The 17,722-nt window shown below is 39.4% G+C and overlaps 1 protein-coding gene across 1 annotated transcript in view; it reads right to left on the bottom strand.

Moving 5' to 3' along the window:
• LOC118431175 (pleckstrin homology domain-containing family G member 5-like) overlaps positions 1–17,722 on the bottom strand; it is a gene marked incomplete in the record, with an annotated part of 70,055 nt that overhangs the window by 15,516 nt on the left and 36,817 nt on the right. Inside the window, 1 exon segment of the mRNA XM_035842292.1 lies at positions 6,507–6,636. Within this exon segment, the coding sequence (XP_035698185.1) occupies positions 6,507–6,636 (130 nt within the window).

Genomic DNA, 17,722 nt, shown 5'->3' with positions numbered 1-17,722 from the left:
TGCAAGCAAATGATACATCCATCAGAAATTCTCTCTACCTTCCGTACAACAAATTAATGGAAAAAAAGACATAATATGCTGCAGTACTGTTGAAAGATGCTAAGAGCCCCATTATCAAACTTGACTTTCGTTTTTCTTGATCCCTTGTCACATGACATACTATAATGATCCATCCACAGCTTCTTCAGTTATTCAGTCTACAGACAAACACAAGCGCGCGCGCACACACACACACACACACACACACACACACACACACACACACACACACACACTGCACCAAAAATAGAACTTTCCTGGCAAAGGTGATAATGTGACATGTACATAATATATTGTACTTCTGCATGCAGGGCTTTTTTGCAAGACACCTTTGGTTGATATAATCACATCTTTACTACAAATCTTTGATATTCATCATAATTTTGGTTAGCCTTTAGAACACTACAGAATACAGATGACACTGCACCTCATGGTTCCATGTAATACACGGGTGAATCATACTGAATTAGGCTTCATTCTCTGTGTTCTATTATCTTCCTAGTGCAAATTTGGAAGTCTGAAAATGAATTTTCTTAGGAATGCACATTATGATTAATACAAACTGTAAAAACAAGAGTACATCTAAATATGTCAAACACAAAAGGGAGTTACAGTTGCTGTAACCTACATTTATCACTGTGACAGATATTATACTACCATGATTTTTAATAGCAAATTATCCTTTGCCTTTTTTTGCAACAGTTACAGACGGAGGTCTTGTATATGCATATATGTGTATCTGGCTCTTGTATGAACCCTGTAACAGTAGTTATATGCCACTCCCTCCTACATACAGCCCAATATAAATGCAGAAACCGTGTGTCATGCTCAGTGAATCACATCTGGTGCTACCATCTCCAAAGGTCATAATGCTATGAAACAGCCACTGGCATTTCTCTTTATCTCTCTTTACTTGAACTCCCCTTTTCTGCAAGAGCACCTATATGCAACCATGTTGTGTTGGTTGGAATGCAAGTCAGTGGGAGGAAGGGGGGTTAAAACGAACAAGATAATCCTACTGTATCAGCCATGCGGTAACACATGAAAAGACCCTGTTAGTATCCCCACGTTGCCCTCCCCCCTAACTGCCAAGTATTGCCGCTATAGCTATCTCTTGGATGTAAAATGATATGCCAAATGATAAAAATCCAGGATAAGAATACCAATCAAAGTGCTTACCTTCCTTTTCCTGAGGGGCCATGTACATATTTTTCCTCAAGCTACACTAAATTCTGTGTGAGGACGTGAATTCTTCCCCAGCCATTAAAACCTACATTGCCTACACCACGGTGCCAAATACTAAGAAATCAATAGCCTAACTGCTTTTCTGGCGGGACTGTGCTCACAAAATTGAATTAAACCGAAGACCTTAAAACCTATATGGGACTTGTTTTCACCCAAATCGTGCAACATCTATGCCAACCACTTACACTCTCGGCACATGATGTCCTCATTGTATAAATTATGGATGGATTTTTCCCTATTCATTGCTTATTAAAATTTCAGGTCGGCTGTTACAGAGGGTATTTTATTATCTTCTTATTGCATGTGCTTGCTGTGAAGCTGACTAAGGTACCAGCACATTGTATATCATCAAGGTAGACATTGCATCCCAGGTATCATTCCAAGTATTCATAATACTTCATTTTGAATTGTAAAGAAAAATTCTCTGTAGTACATTGTATTCAACTGCATGTGTCAGTAATGGCAGTGAATGATTACAATAAGTTTATAGTACAAATGTCAACAGTACATATTTTTGGGGCTTCAATGCCAAATTACAAACTCTAACAAATATATCCTTGATAAAGAACTATTTCTGTACAGTACCCTTTCCCTTGCAACTTGTCATAAGAACAATGACAAGCAGGACAATACCAAGGTAACACCAGACTCCCAGGTGTGACACATAAAACAACGACCTTTCCCTCCTTGGGTGATGGTACATGAATCATGTCTGGGGAAGGTAATAATAACTCATGCATGGGCCAAAACAATTCAATAGTATATTTACAAAGTATGAAATTCAATGAGTTGTTAGGATCCAAAAGTACCTGCACAAAAATGTGGAAAACTACCGAAAAGACAGGAGAGTCCAACAAACTGCAGAGTGAGAAAGTACATTGTACACTTTTCTTCTTGTCTTAAGATACAGTAACATTGAATAAGCTTTGTAAGTCGTGTCAAGATTGACAACACTTGAATGACTCACAGGATGACCAAGGTCAATTTAGAGAACTGAGAAATTCGCTGCTGGATGCAGAGATATATTTAAAAAGCACTATCTATAATTAGCACAACATGCTTGCAAAACATGACTTTCTTAGAACAGACATCATACTTAAATCAAGTAAGATCCCGGTTGCTGATTGTACTCAAAATACATCTTTCTAAGAAGAAGACAAGAAATTACCCTTTGCACTTCGTTGGGTCATTCCCGCAGGGGGATCCGGCCCATTTCTGTCTACGTTGATGGCCGTAAAGTCTTACCTTACATTAATAACCTGGAGAACAATAGAGCTGTTCAATGTGTTTATGCAAGCTGAAGAAACTAGATAATTTCTGATGGTTGTCTCCATTCACAACCAGTAGAAAAACATGTGGGGATGTTATTGGAGGTCAGAGAGAAGTTGTCTGTCAGACCACAAAGAAATCACGTCATGACTGAAAAAACAGAATAAAACAGAAGACACAAAACCAAAACCATATTCGTGGTATACCAAAGTATATAAAGTACAAAGTATATAAAAACTGCATTTGAGGACTCTATTCTATGTTTCATATACTTTCAGAATATAATGTTTAGGATTCATTGGTACATGTAAGTGTTAGACTAGAATCCATTGTTGAATCACTCCTAAACAGAGTCTGAAACCTTTTTTTCTCAAAAGGTATGCATGAAGCCATCCTTTGATGTAAAAGTAGGTCACGATTTGTGAATAAACTATAACTTTGAAAGAGGATCAGCCACCTCCTATGGTATGCTCCACCAAAGCCTCTACAGATTCCTCTGTATATTCCTTGAATGATAGATTATCATGTTTGTTTTCCTTGTCACTGTTGTCAGCATGAAAAGATGAAAGTTGAATCTCTACTTCTGGATAAATCAAATTTACTTCAGACGTTTCAAACGACCTCCGTCGTTCTTCTTCAGTGAATTGTGATAAAAGGTACCAAATCCTGGCATGACAAAAAATGCTTTGCATTCAATAGGTCAGAGGGCGTAGGTGTAACTGTAAACAGTTAAAACACACAAACAACCCATCCTTCCTTAAGTAGGGCATCTTCTATTTTAGCTTGCTGAATGCTTTAAAAATTTGCTTTTAAATTAGACTTCAATTGGACCAAAAAGGCTTGGAAATGACAAATTCAATCCACACTAGGCCTTGAAGCATGTCTAGATAAACATTTTCATATATCAATATAATCAAATATAACAGGTTGCCATAGATATTGGTACATAATGTAGCTCTAGCCATGGTTGCATGCTAAAGCAAAGACTGACTCTCTAGTATTAACTTCTTCTCTCTGATACTACAAAATGTACATGTAAGTGGGGCACAGGTACATCAACACTTCTTCATTCCTGCAGGTGTTTTTGAAACACATTTTTAGCTAAGTGTCCTTAGGTCATGCAGGCTTTACATACAATCCGGACACGTGCAAGTAACCATGGCAGGAAGGTAGCAACTTAAGACGGGACATTGTTATGGAGTTAGCCAAGAGTGATCCTTTTCTTCCTTACTTTTTGATGAGAACAAAAATGCACCTGTGCAGCAATAATAAGAACAACACCTTTTCAAATGTGCTTTTCGACAATACAAGAGCAAACTACATTACAGAGTGAACAGGGAAGCCACCACTATATATGTATACTGATAACATCTGAGAATACTTCCCGAGCTATATGTTATGTCAAGGACAGGAACAGCCAGGAAAATGTCAAAAACTTTCTTTGTACATGTATGTTAAAAGTTTTGAGAAGTCTAAAAATGTTTTGGGATGTACCAATCAAAACAAAGTCTGTAAATGTGATACAGTCTTCTAACACAAAAATGCAGAAGACTTAGAGAGACTTTGAGACTCAGAGAAAGGCTGTATTGAAAATGGATGAGTTACAAGTTTCACTTAAAGGAACACTTAATGAAATAGTGGGGTTGAAATCTTGATAATTGTAGACTGCAACCATCATGCCAATAAACAAAGAAGACAAGCGAGGGACAAAACGTGACTAACAAAGCATGTGTCACCCAGCGTGGGAAAGTATTCCACACATTTTGATGTCAACACAAACACAGACAGAGCATCCTACTTACATCTGCTTCGTACCCGACAGATTTTGGACTGACAGGGCTCGCACCACTCCGTGTCGATCTGCGACGTCAGGTGCATTGCGGACGGATCAAAAGCGTCGGCGATAAAAAAGTGTTCCCAGCTGGCTCGCCCCGCCTAGTGTGACGTCTGGCGGCACATTACGAAACACCCTTTCTGCAACAGCTCCAGATTTGGCATGTTACTAAACGGCACAAGACGGAAACCTGTCTAACAGGTTGCCCACCTGAGGGCCTAACCTGTGACATCTTCAGACACAATACCTTATATGGAAGCTTACTCCACATATGGACAGCCATACCATATATGGCGAGGACAGGGACTGGGGCTGGATGTCACAAGGGACACTTTATCTATCACACAATGAAAAGTGTAAAAATTTGCATATCCGTGGCCGTAAGTAACCTTCTCAGAAACCATCAAGTGAACTACAAACCAGACACTGAGACAATGCTGTTACGAAGTAAAGCATATCACAATCTTTCTTGAAATATCGCTTGGCATGATACTTATCAAAATTGGCTAATTTGACATATCATTAGATATCTTCCATCTAGATTATGTAAAAGTCTGAAGTAAGGAATGTCCTATAGGTCACATAAGACTTCATCATACAAGATAACACACAACATCAAAACAGGATAATTACAGTACATGATACAACACATCTGACAGCTAAAGATACAGGAAACCTGTAGCATTACGATATCCTGTAGCTCTGCAATAAGAGACATTTACCATGTCAAACATTCAGACAGACAGAAAGGGTGCTATGAAAAAAGGCCACAGTCAACTTGACCCATTTTACCAAGCAATTTGTCATGAAACTGAACTTTGATACATAAGTCAGAACTACTGGCTGGCATTTTCCTGAGAGCTTGTGAACTGAAAGTGAAAAGCTCACTTTGTTGTGATCCATTGCTGTCATTTAGGACCCACACGAAGCAAGAGCCTAATGCAGAGGGGCTGCAGTAGTGATCCCATCCTAATCCAACAGCACTTTACAGACAGTCTTGATCCTTCAACTGTACACCTTTAGACTAAAAGCTTTACCTTTTACTCAACCAAGCTATTCCAGCTGTCAGATGGTAAGTACTGCAATTGAATTTCCACAGGAAAGGAGTGTGTACAAGGGTCGTTCTGGAAAATATCTTCTGGATTACCCAAGCGATTGTAGTCTACTGACTTAAAATATAGCAAGTTATACAGATGCACCTGTGCACAAGGATAGAAGCTCACGCCTGACCATAGAAGGCAGCTTTCCTACCTACATGTAAGTACTTTATGCTGGAACAGTATTTTATAGAGATATAGAACTAGAGATGATACAGCATGAATGCCAACAAATCTTACCAGAGTCTCAGCACGGTGAATTGTTGCTCACCACACAGTGAAATAGACATTATCAAGTATCTTCACAGGTACACAAGTCAGTGGATGGAACTAGTATTGGACTACAGGCTGTAGGTGGATGAAATGGTCTCCTACCTTATGATTCAAAGTCACGACTAATCCCACACCTTTGATTCCATTAGCATGACTTGCAGCCACATCAACATACATAAGGATACGTATGTGGGCGGTAAGAGCCAGGTACTCCCCAAATGGACCACAAAACTCAAACAATGGTGTCGAATGTTTCACCTGAACCTACTGCAGGAAACCAACCTGTCGGTTGAGTTCTCCCACGCAGAAGACACCTTGGCACACCTGTTTACAGGTGGAACTCCCATGGAGAAGTATTTATCACTACAGGTGGGTAATTCCTTTTCCAGAGCCGTAAGTCCTCAGCAGTCAGCAACAAAGGGTTAAATCTGCTGTCAAATTGCTGCAATTGTGTTTTACATCGCAACTGAATGGCTTCCCAAACAGGAAAAAGTCCAACTTAGAAACATAATTTCATTCTCACATCTTGAACAATAGGTACAGAAAAACATCCCCAAGAAGAACACTAAGAGGACCAAAGCAATCTGATTTATGCAGACTGGTGGTCACCATCGACAAGAATTTTATACAGTATCAGAACCACCAGAACATGGTTACATTGGCCAGGTGGTCCTTATGTATAGGTAGTCACTAGTACAGGTTTGAATGCGAATGGTATCATCCTAAAACCCTTCCTGACAGTGTCCTACCTTGTGGTGGGAGGTCAAATCGGAGGTGCCCGTCAAAATGCTGTCCAGAGTGCAGGCCGTTGTCACACTGGTCACACAGGTTCAGAGGGTGCTTGTTGTTCTTCTCTTTGCACTCTGCATGGTGGCAAACCTGGAGAGAGAAAAAACAAGAAAGACAAACATTTTAAAATGACTGCAATAACATTAAGGTACACACATAATCAGACAATGTACATGATCAAAGATTGTTCACTGATGGTAAATCAAGAAAACTTACCTTTTGAATCAAAGACAAAGATATATGAATGTCAGGTATTTCTTTGCTTTTTAACTTACAATATAAAGACAAACTTTCTGAGGATCAAAGTTCTGCTCTGTTAAAAGCATGTGCCAGCCTTAGCAGGTAGTAATTGGATATATAATACATTACCGGTATAATAGATATAAATTTTCTACCATTTTTGTGTGAAAGTTGCCAAAACCAGTGAACCAAAAATGCTCCCAACTATTTCCTGTTTTTACTCCAGAACATGCCAGTAGCTGCTGCTGTGTCTCCTGCAAAGCTTTGAAGTCTGACACAGTACAGAGTCCTTTTGTATCCTAACATGTGCATATTTGGTGAGAGTATGTGAAACCGAGATTACAGGATCAAGATCTTCCTACCCATCTTGTTGTCAACTTGGCACTTCTAATTCCCTAATGACTCAAAGGGTTTCCGTGGGAACCCCAAACAACCACTCTACCAAACCAGGAAGTAAAGTGCGGCTGGCACTTCACACCAAACATGGAACAACACACAACAAACCACTCCGAATCTCTTACAGATGTGTTGTATCTTGTAACTATGGGAATCTCAAACACTACTAAAATTAAAGGTTCTGACAGTACATCACAGATACTGAAGACTTATGAGTAGATTCAGGCATATAAGCAGAAATCAGAATTTACTAAAGCAAGACAGATGACAGTCACAAAGAGGTCAACAGTTGAATGTAGAAAGAAAACACCTCTATGCAGGGGCATAAGTTATGGCCAAGAATTTTCATTTTTACCTTAAGTGGGGTCAAATTCCTCACATAAATTGAATGGCCAATTTTCCACAGCTACAGATATTGGTATGCATTGCAACCATGGAATTTTAGAAACTGATGTCCCAGCAGAACTGCTCTCATTAGTGGGTCAAACCTGGCATGTTTATGTGGAGAGACAAATTGAATTCTGCATCACTTGAGCAATTTCCTGGCAGGTAATGCATCAGACGATTCAATATCGGCACTTAACATTCCTTGTTCCCAACATAACACTCTTGGTCACTGGACTGGGACCTTTGTGTATTATAGGAATGTTGTTTTAAGACATTTACATTGGGCTGTATTCCTTAAAGTGGGCCAAATGCCCACATTTCGTGCCACACCTTGTACTTGTCAAATAAAGAGTGGGGAGCAATCTTCTTACTATTTCGGTGAGAACCTGCAATTTTATCAGAACTGCTAGGTGTCTCTTCTATCTATTGACAATGGCTGTTACCAGTCTTGACAGAACACATCAAAATTCAAATACAAATTTGATAATGGACTACGCACAAAAAATACCCTTCTGACATGTGGTAGGAATGCTATGCCTTCTAATCTAATTGGGGAGTTTTCCAGGCGGGGGAGTTTCCTGAAAACCAGGTCATTACAGTCTGGCATTCCAGGAAGTTGAACCTAACTAACCAAAACCCCCAGCCAAGACCAGCCTAGTTAGATCAACAGTACCAGGAATTTCACAACAACTGTCAGATGGGACTTTGGAATTCTCCTTGTCTTAGGCCCAATCTATACACAGTTTTTGCCGATATCTGTGGAGATGTCGGGAAGGATCTGGAACGTTGGCCGCGGGACACCCGTGGCGCTTGCAGTCATAAACAGCTATATAGCCTAATGAGCCCTCCCGAAATCGGGACACATCTACACGCGCACGGAAGCTGTCGGGGACCCCTGCCAAGCTAAGATCTGAATGGACACAAATTTTCTTGGTCTACTTGAACTGCCCTTCACACTTCAAAGACGGAATGGCCCATACCTACAGACGGTCTCAAAAACCTTTAACACTACCAAATCGATTCTACCGGCGTTCATACATACAAAATTGCTGTTTAACACAGGGTTGTCCAGGAACTATACATCAGGTAAAGCTGGGAGACTCTTCATCATGGTTTAGTTGGTGGTAGGAGTGGAAAATCAATTCTGATCAGGTGTGTGCACACGAGCGAACGTCCGCCCAATCTATATCAATGTCCTCCATTAAGGTAAAAGGATTCCGGGATGTCGTAAAATATACCATTGCAATGGGAAAGTACTGGTGGTAAAGGCACTGTGCATGGAGTTTGTCTGTGCTTGTCTGTACAGCAATTTAGTCGCATAGAATAAATAATGTGAGATACAGCAAAGTGTCATTCCATTATTTCTATCTTATTGGTCAATGTTACGACACACCTTCTCGGCAGACTGAGATACAAAAATGCACATGAACTGGCAAAAAGCAAAGGCTGGTTTCAGAATCATACTCAAAGTATTTCACACAAAAAAAATGGATGAAATCTTGTTGATTGATCATAATCCCAGCACACCATAGTCCTTTCATATCATGGGAACAACAACACAAAAGCAGAAGATATGAAGAGTAAACACAATGTACATGCATTGTTTAGTATTGTCAGAGGAAAAAACTGACGGAAAGAATATACTTTACCCTTGGCAGTGCAGGGCTTCTCATAATTGCAGCTACACCTCGGCATGCAGAACTACAGAGGAATGATTTCTGGTGACATTTTTGCGTTTTACTGTCTGTTATTCCGTACCGATATGTACCTGGACACATTACACTATCCCATGGGTATTATCCATGGCTACCTGATTGGAAGGGATATTTCATGATGACAGATTAGGCAGAAAAATGACTATTTCAAGTTCATAAAATATAGTATTAGTCTTAGCTAGAGGTGTGTTTATAGGTATGATGATTTATGCATAGATATAAGTTATTGATTTACTATCAACAGCAAATTTTGCTGTATTTCTTGCCTCCATTCCGTATAGACAATGTATCACCCCTCACACCTGTGCTGGGAATTGTCCTTGAGGATCACAAAGCTGTCATTATAAAACTTATCATAACAATAGACTGTAACAATGACAGCTTGAATATTCAACGTCGATTCTATGGGCAAAAGTACAGCTCCAGGCCATTTCTAGGTAATTCTGTTTCCCCTTTGTCTGGCCAGTGTTACCTGACATTGCTACACTTACTGTGATTTCTAGTACGTGGTTGTTTTTTGGTGGATAAAACCATCTTTTGATAACAAATATTCACCCATCAAAGCTTTGTTTTATGGTTTCCCATAAAAGTTTAGCATACAAGTTAGGTTTATACATTTTTGTATATTCGTAACCCTTGCAGCACTTTCAAAACATGTCATTTGTTTTTCTAATCTAAGAAGTAAGATGTTAGAAACTTAACATTTCTGATATCTCTAAATTACATTAGCAATTCAATTCATAAAACAACTTCCAGAACAAAGACCACGAGAACTAAGTCAGATCAAGGACGTTATAAACTTATATAAAAAGAAATCTGTCAGTTAGGAGCAGAAGACAAATTGAATACATCTAAACATTACATTGTATCAGTTACATTAGTCTGTGTAACACAAACTCTGCTGTCCAGGGCTGTAACTGGCCCCTCCCCGGTGTTTGGTGGGCTGCTATAAGCGAGATTTAATCAGGCTACAGTTACATGACTGTTGAAAACTCCTAAATCAAGTTGAGCTTTATGACTTTCTTGTCCAACAGGGGAGCAAAATTTTGTATCCCTTGTCTCTTTATACATTTGGGGCAACGTTGTTGAGAGGAGGTTGTGACAAGCCAATAATCACAAGCACTAAAAGAATACACAGTAGGGATGAAACAACACAGTTTTTAATCCAGGGGCATGCAGTCACACCACAGGTAGTAATGGCAACCTGTGAATTGCCTTGTGTTCCTTCCTCTCTCAACAGGGTGTGAAAGTAAACAGGGAAGTCCAAACTGATCTCAACTACAAAGCCTTTATGACCCTGTCTTTGTTAGTAAATCATGTAATTGTTACAATTTGTCATAGTTTTGCAACTAATTTCTGCTTTTGTGCTTTAATTTGTTTCTTTTCCATATAGATTGGTTGCTAGACTGATGAGTGAACTGCACACTGGAAAGAAAACATGTTTTGCTCAAAGCCTAAAAAAACATATAAAGAGAAGTACCATGTTGTGTTTATCCTTTGAAAAAAAAATCAGATGTTTGGATTTATCATTTGTTAACTAGATAGGTACCATTTTGCCTACTTCTGTTGCAAAAACTTGTATTTAATGAAGAGCAACAACAGTGCAGAAGGCAGCCCAGAAGCTTGTCATATTTGTTATTGATGGCAAAGAAAGTTAATCCAACCCCACTCTGCTGTAGGAAGCACCTGTGTTTGACTAATGTTCAAACTTTATCTCCCTTCAAACACCATGCTATATCTCCTTTGATCCTTTTCTGCTTATCACAAATATTGGAAGGGACAGGAGCCTACAGTTATGAAGGAAACACCTGCCTCTACTCCTGACAAGTGCCTTTCCTCTTCAAGGAAGTTATCTTTAAATCTGATCTCAGAAGTCCAACTGAGCATGAATTTGTTGTCCTTGTGGCATATACAAACAAATAATAACTTCCATCCTTCATCATGTGCAGGATTAAAAGGGTGGAAATTAGATGAACTGAACAGGTTGAAACTTTACTGCAATTCAACATTCTTCTTGGTTTTAGACTATCAATTTCACCAAATTTAAAGTCTTTCTGGGTACTGAAAACTGCACAGGAAGTGTAACAATGCCTGCTTCCCCAAGATAATCTATCTTTGTGAGCTCTGGCACCATCCACTGTGCTGGTACATAACACTATAGAACCTCTGTTCACCACTGATATTGTCTTTGCTTCTATTTTTGGCTCAACAGGACTGGTGTGTTTCAATGGAAGGTCACGAACATGCGGCTAATTTTAGCATCCCTTTTGTTGTAGTTTCAAAATAGTACTGTAATGAATGGGTAATACAGAAGGTACAGGTAACTATTAATTTCTGTTGACTCAATCATGAAAGGGGTTTTAGATTTTCTGTAAGCATAGATATTTTCCACCAAACTATGACCTTTTGACTACAATAGGCAGAAGTGTTTACAGAACCAATAGAAAATTGCATTTGATCTATATAAAGTTTGGGTCTGATAAAGAGATACTGTATTCAATTTTGAATACAGTATCTCACTATCTCTACAAAATCAGAAATAATTTGTGGACAAGTTTCATTATTCCTATTGCATTGAATTGTCTTTTACTTCGAATTTATTCAAATTACAACAAGGACAATACAATATGGGCACTAGGCAGCTAACTAGCTGGTATTATATTGTATTGTATTGAAGAGTGATTAATACTGTGTGGATTTATCAGAGAGATAGAACAAGATGCTTCACCTCCCTTGAAACCTCACAGGCAGCAGGAGACTTCTTGATTTATCATACCTATCAAACCAACTCCCTGTTCAGGTATAACATGTTCCTCCAGGCCACAGTCATCATCTCCACTTGGGGAGGAAACTTTTCAAGGTAATCCTCAGTGGGAGCGTATTTCTGGTTTCCTTGGAAGAGCAATAACTTGTGATAGCATGGCTGTAAAGGTGATGGTGGCTATAAATCAAACTCAATACAGATAAAAGGCATAGCGGACAATCTACACCAAAAGTGAGAAGGAAAATTTACAGGTTGCATTGTGGTACTTGCAAGATACTTGATACTCTGGATGTATGTTGCATTTTAATAAAAATGAAACTACTAATTTCTGAAATTAGTTCATCAAAAACACTGCACATACTTTTATTACACCTGCTGGCAATATATATTGGCACAGCTCTTAATTTCCATGCAAATTTGTCCAAATTGACAAGGGATTTTCCTAAATTAATTGAGTAAATGGGAAAAATTGACAGTTTTGTGTGGGTCAAGCCTAGAGAGCATCAGAGTGAGGAACAAAGGGTCATAGCCAGTGGCATAATCAATTCAGTAATCGTTATTCTGTCTGGAACACAGTTGCAGCCAAGCCGTGATGATTACTACTTCTATACCAATGACACGTAGCGTTGTCTTAATTGCTATACAAGGTAGCAATAAGGATATGTTTCTGCATAATATCCAACACGAACCTTGTCTAGAATTGAAATAACATCATGATTCTCACTTTCGTTTCATACTTGAAGTAGTCAGATCAATGACAAACTCCATCTAACCCTAAGCTGACATACCCACAGGCTTGTGGAGAAGAAAATCCATGATGCAAGTAAAATTGGATGGAACCAAACTCCTGCTTTTTCTGAACTGTAACAGAGCTGTATGATGAGTGTTGGGCTGCAAAATCACTTAAAAGTTAACTCAAACATGTACTTGTCACAGTTAATAAACATTGTGCCTGTTCAATGCATAAGTGCAAAGGTCTAAACACTATCGACTATGATCCATCAAGATTTTGAAAATTTGAACTTAGTTAAACTCAAACCAATTAACTTTGTGGTGGAATGTGTTAAAACATGCTATGCAAATCACCTCGTTCAGAAGATGATTTGCAAACTGTGTAGATTTCCCCCCTGCTAAGATACCATGTTCCATCTACCAAATTACAGCTAATCTACTTTGACAACTGCTGGTATGATCCCCATTTCCCCTAATCCCTCTAATCCTAAAGATTAACATGGTAGCTTCTCCATGATCTAAAACATTTGGATGATCTTCTATATAACTCCCTATATTAATGAAATAACAACCTAACAACTACCCTCTAGTTTTAAAACTTAATTTGTTTATACTAACCTCAAGCATGTTGGGAGTGAAAAAAAAGCTGGACTATATAAAAATGAAAACGAAAAGTTGTCAGAAAGTTTTTATATAAATAGCTTCCTGACATTTCCAAAGATCATATTCCCAATTGGCCTCATCAATCTGAAATGAACTAAGATTTCCTGCTTGGCATATCTGTTAATGTGATGCCCTTTAGGTCGGACATGATTAAACTATTGGGAGAGAGTCCTGTGGAGCATAAGGATGCTCACTTACTATGTTTTGATTCCCTCTATGGCTATCAGTAAAACACCATAAGGCATATGTCATAATGATGTATGGAGACATTTGGACTCAGTCCCATTTATCTGTCATGGTACATAAAACTCCTTCAATCCAATTCCACCACCAGTGGGAATGCCAGCATTCCAAGGACAGCAAAAATACATATCATCAGGAGAATCTGCACTGGGGATCTCTATTCCCCACTCTATCAGCTTCAGCTACACAGATGACCCTGCTAGTGGGCCCTACTTTTTTTACACTATTCCAATACCATACATATAAGAAACTCAAGCTGACAACAAGCGATGAAGCACTGAAGTATCTCAAAAAACAATCTACATAACAACAGCAATAAAAGTACAAGACTCTTCAATTCTGATCAATTTTGACACAAACAGTGATTTCTTTCCTGTCTTCCACTCGCTTTACACTAGGTTTTTCTGAGACGTCTTGGCCAAGACCGTCTCAGCCAAGACCTTTAACGAGAGCTTTACACACGCTGTGACAAGCTGTCTTGGACTCCCTGCAGAGCAGGCTTGCAGACATTATTCTGTGTCTCTGCATTTAACCACACACTTTCCTCTGTAATAAGTAGGCAGTTTTTCCACAAATGCAGGGGAAATATAGATGGTTGGATTGTAGTGGACCCCAACAACTATCAGAAAAAAACAGTCCCTGTTTAAAGAGGTAAAAAAAGGTGTCGAAAATAAGAAAAAAAAATTTACAATGAAAAACAACCTCCTAGTAAACACAGATCCAAAATGCTGTAGAGATTGCACTTGGTAGGCTCAATGATACATACCCTTTGACCTACAAATACCGCTCAAAGTTGGCCCTGAGCAGGCTCTGAGACGAATTTTCTAAGACCGTTCTCTTTACACAGTAAAAAATGGGTCTTGGCACTCCTGCTGTGCGTCTTCACACCCCTGCTGAGCGTCTTGAGACCACATCTGATGTGGTCTCAAGACGCACAGCAGGAAATCTGGTCTTGAGACCCCAAATCGCTCTTTACACTGTGGCTGAGACGTCTTGGCTGAGACGGTCTTGAGACGGTCTTGGCCAAGACGTCTCAGAAAAACCTAGTGTAAAGCGTGTGTTCTTTCACCACACTTTGGTGAAAAGTAATGGTTCAGGAACTACCAACTGTCTTTGATCCTTTTCGATTAAAGGGCATCCCTGGTAATCACCTGTAGGTACCTTTGATGGCCTCTTCAGTGATTACCTGAAATGTGCCATTATGCTAAACGAGCAGGAAGAGGCTGCGGTATCTTCTGATGCTTTCTTAGGGTGCTAAACATAGCATCACACCCTCTTAAAAACCATGTGCATGCCAGCCTTATCAGTGGCAATTTGTATCATTCCTAGCAACGGTCACGAGGAAGACAACCAACAGGGACTCTTATTTGTCTGTTACTTAGTTTGCTGACAAAGGGTACATCCGGAGTCAACAAAACAAGAAAGAAAGCTGCAGAAATCAGTCAACAAGTTGCCTTATAGTAGGTTACAGTTGCAAAATATGTTCCAAACTGTGAAATATCTAAAAGAAAATATGCAAGTTTATGGTGTACATTTCTAGGCCACATAGCTATTATTCAATTATTATCTGGGAAGCAGAGAAAAAGGTTGGTTGAAATCCATGGAAAATTGAAGACATCCTGTTCCCATGAAATTAACATTTCTGGCTCCCTACCCCCAGTAGCCCAAAGTCCTATCAACATCTGCCTAGGCTACCATATGACATGCCACTGGATACACCCTGCATGTACGGACTCCCAGACTCAGAAAAGAACTGTGTTCACATTCAACCTGACATTTGATGTAAAGGAAAAACACACCTCTTCCTGTCAAAGTAGGGGGTTGGTTCTCCAAAACTACCCAGACCATGTCTAGTTACTGACTTCTTGTAGGGGGACACCCACATGGAAACCACAGGCTGGTCTGTATACCATCTCTGTCTGACAACTGTTTGTATTACTGTCTGGTGAAAACTCTCCAATTTATGAGGGCCCTTCCAACAAAGAACTACAGAAATGATGCAATAATTCATATATTGCATCACATCTATAGAATTAAGTTATCACAGAATAATTGCAAGTTTTCCAAAGTTTTTAAGACATCTATGACTGAATGAATAACCATGTACAATTCTACTTGTTCTATCTAACTTTAAAGTCACTCAATTGAATCATCAGTCAGAAAGGTCAGAGTAAACATATTGTTGCTTTCTAAAAACGCTCACAACAATCAGAGTGTTCTGCCCACGCACAGGGACCTGCATGTCTGGATCAGTAATGATGCATTTCCCGTGCAAAGGTAGGCAGGGGTACCGTGAGTCATGCATGTGTCTCATCATGACCTTGGCTTGTTTTGATGGCCTTGCTGGAAACAGCAGTGAAAATACAACACCTACCACTTAATTTCTGTTTATACTCTGCTAATTTGTGTTGACAACATTATTTCTTCAGACAAAATTCCAAGCTTCAGGAAAAATTTATGGCAGCAACTCAGTTCTGATTTCTGCTTTACAGGAAAAGTGGAGAATCATTGTCAAAACTGTTGTTTATTGCTAAGCCTAATAGAGAAACAGCAAAGTATATTACAACTATACAAGCAGCTTGTGATGTTTGTCTTCACAGCATCCTTCCTTTCACAGAAACACAAACAATGTCTTCAGAATTCCTCCAGCGCCAGCGGATTATTGGTGACGTTTTGTTTACCACACTTGTGTTTGGGTTTACACACTACACATCGAGTTGTCGCCAAACAGCGAGCAGAGTAAGAATGGTTTCTTCACAAGGCGGAATCTGCAGGAACAAGAACGTCTTACGCACATCCTAGGCATGTACAGGAGAGAAAACTGGGAACAACATACCCTTCCAATTGTGTTAACAGTTCGCCAAACAAAAGGTTTGCTGAGCACAGGTCAAGTCAGTTAAACTGCCTGATGTCATGTGATAATATCATCTGCTATCGCCTGGAGTGGCGGGTAAACAGCCGACAATTGAACAGCCGGTAAACCCGCCTCGGAACGACAGTAAATCCGTTACTAGACTTCTTACCTTTGTGCACAACAAGTCAGCTGTAATAAGATGTCAGTCATGTCTAGGAGATTTGAGACACCATGTGTCACAACTCCGACTCACAAGGTAACAACTACTAGTGTACCAAAGGTGAAAGCAGAAACTTTGTATGGTTCAGTGTCTTTCTCTTTGCAACAAGGCCATTCATTAGTTGCACTAACCAAAATAGCCCCACCACAACAGCTGGTTCCTATCTGATGCTTGCGAGCTAACTTTGTATTGGAGAAACTCCTGTCTGGACATCTCTTAATAAAATATTTCCTTGATTTTCCATACATGTCTGGCAGGACATGCATCAATATAAAGAGTCAGAACAGAACAAATTCTTGTATTGCAGAGTCAGCAAAATTCTTATTGCCTATGTTCTGAAACATGTGGTGCATATTAACACTACCTTTGTAGGTCAACTCAATGCTAATTATGCATCCCAGTCCTTTGGGACTTCTTCAATTGGAGACAGACTTTCACTTTCTCCTGTCAACACCTACAAGGCTGCACTTTTGACAACTTAGCAACCTATTATTGCCACTGGAGCAGGATTTCATATCAAGGTATGGGTAAAAGAGCTAAAATATCATATCATTGAGCAGTCTTTTACGTTTTTACACTGTACAGTACTCTGTAGTGAGTCATCATGCATTTTGGAAGGCCCCATGCACCCATACATATACATAATATGTACACCATGCCTACTCCTCTGCTTGGCAAGGGAGGGTATTGAGATGCAAAACCACATTACGGATTAACCACATTCCACTAAATCCTTTATGACATTCAAGTACCGCAGTGGAAATACTGTTTTCCACTTGGAAAGAGAGATAAAACTCCTGTTTACAACCAGCAAAGAAATTTATGGATAGCTTCATAATAAATCAACTTGGTATATCTATTTGTGCCAAGCTGCCCTGCCTCACTGTCAGAATGGAAAGCTCAAATCCTTCACAAAAACATCTTCAGAGTCTTCCCCAAACAATATAGTTGAGTGAATAGTA

The sequence above is a fragment of the Branchiostoma floridae genome, chromosome 14, assembly GCF_000003815.2.
Source record: "Branchiostoma floridae strain S238N-H82 chromosome 14, Bfl_VNyyK, whole genome shotgun sequence".
In the NCBI taxonomy this organism is placed as follows: Eukaryota; Metazoa; Chordata; class Leptocardii; order Amphioxiformes; family Branchiostomatidae; genus Branchiostoma; species Branchiostoma floridae.
This window is presented reverse-complemented; position numbering and strand designations above follow the sequence as displayed.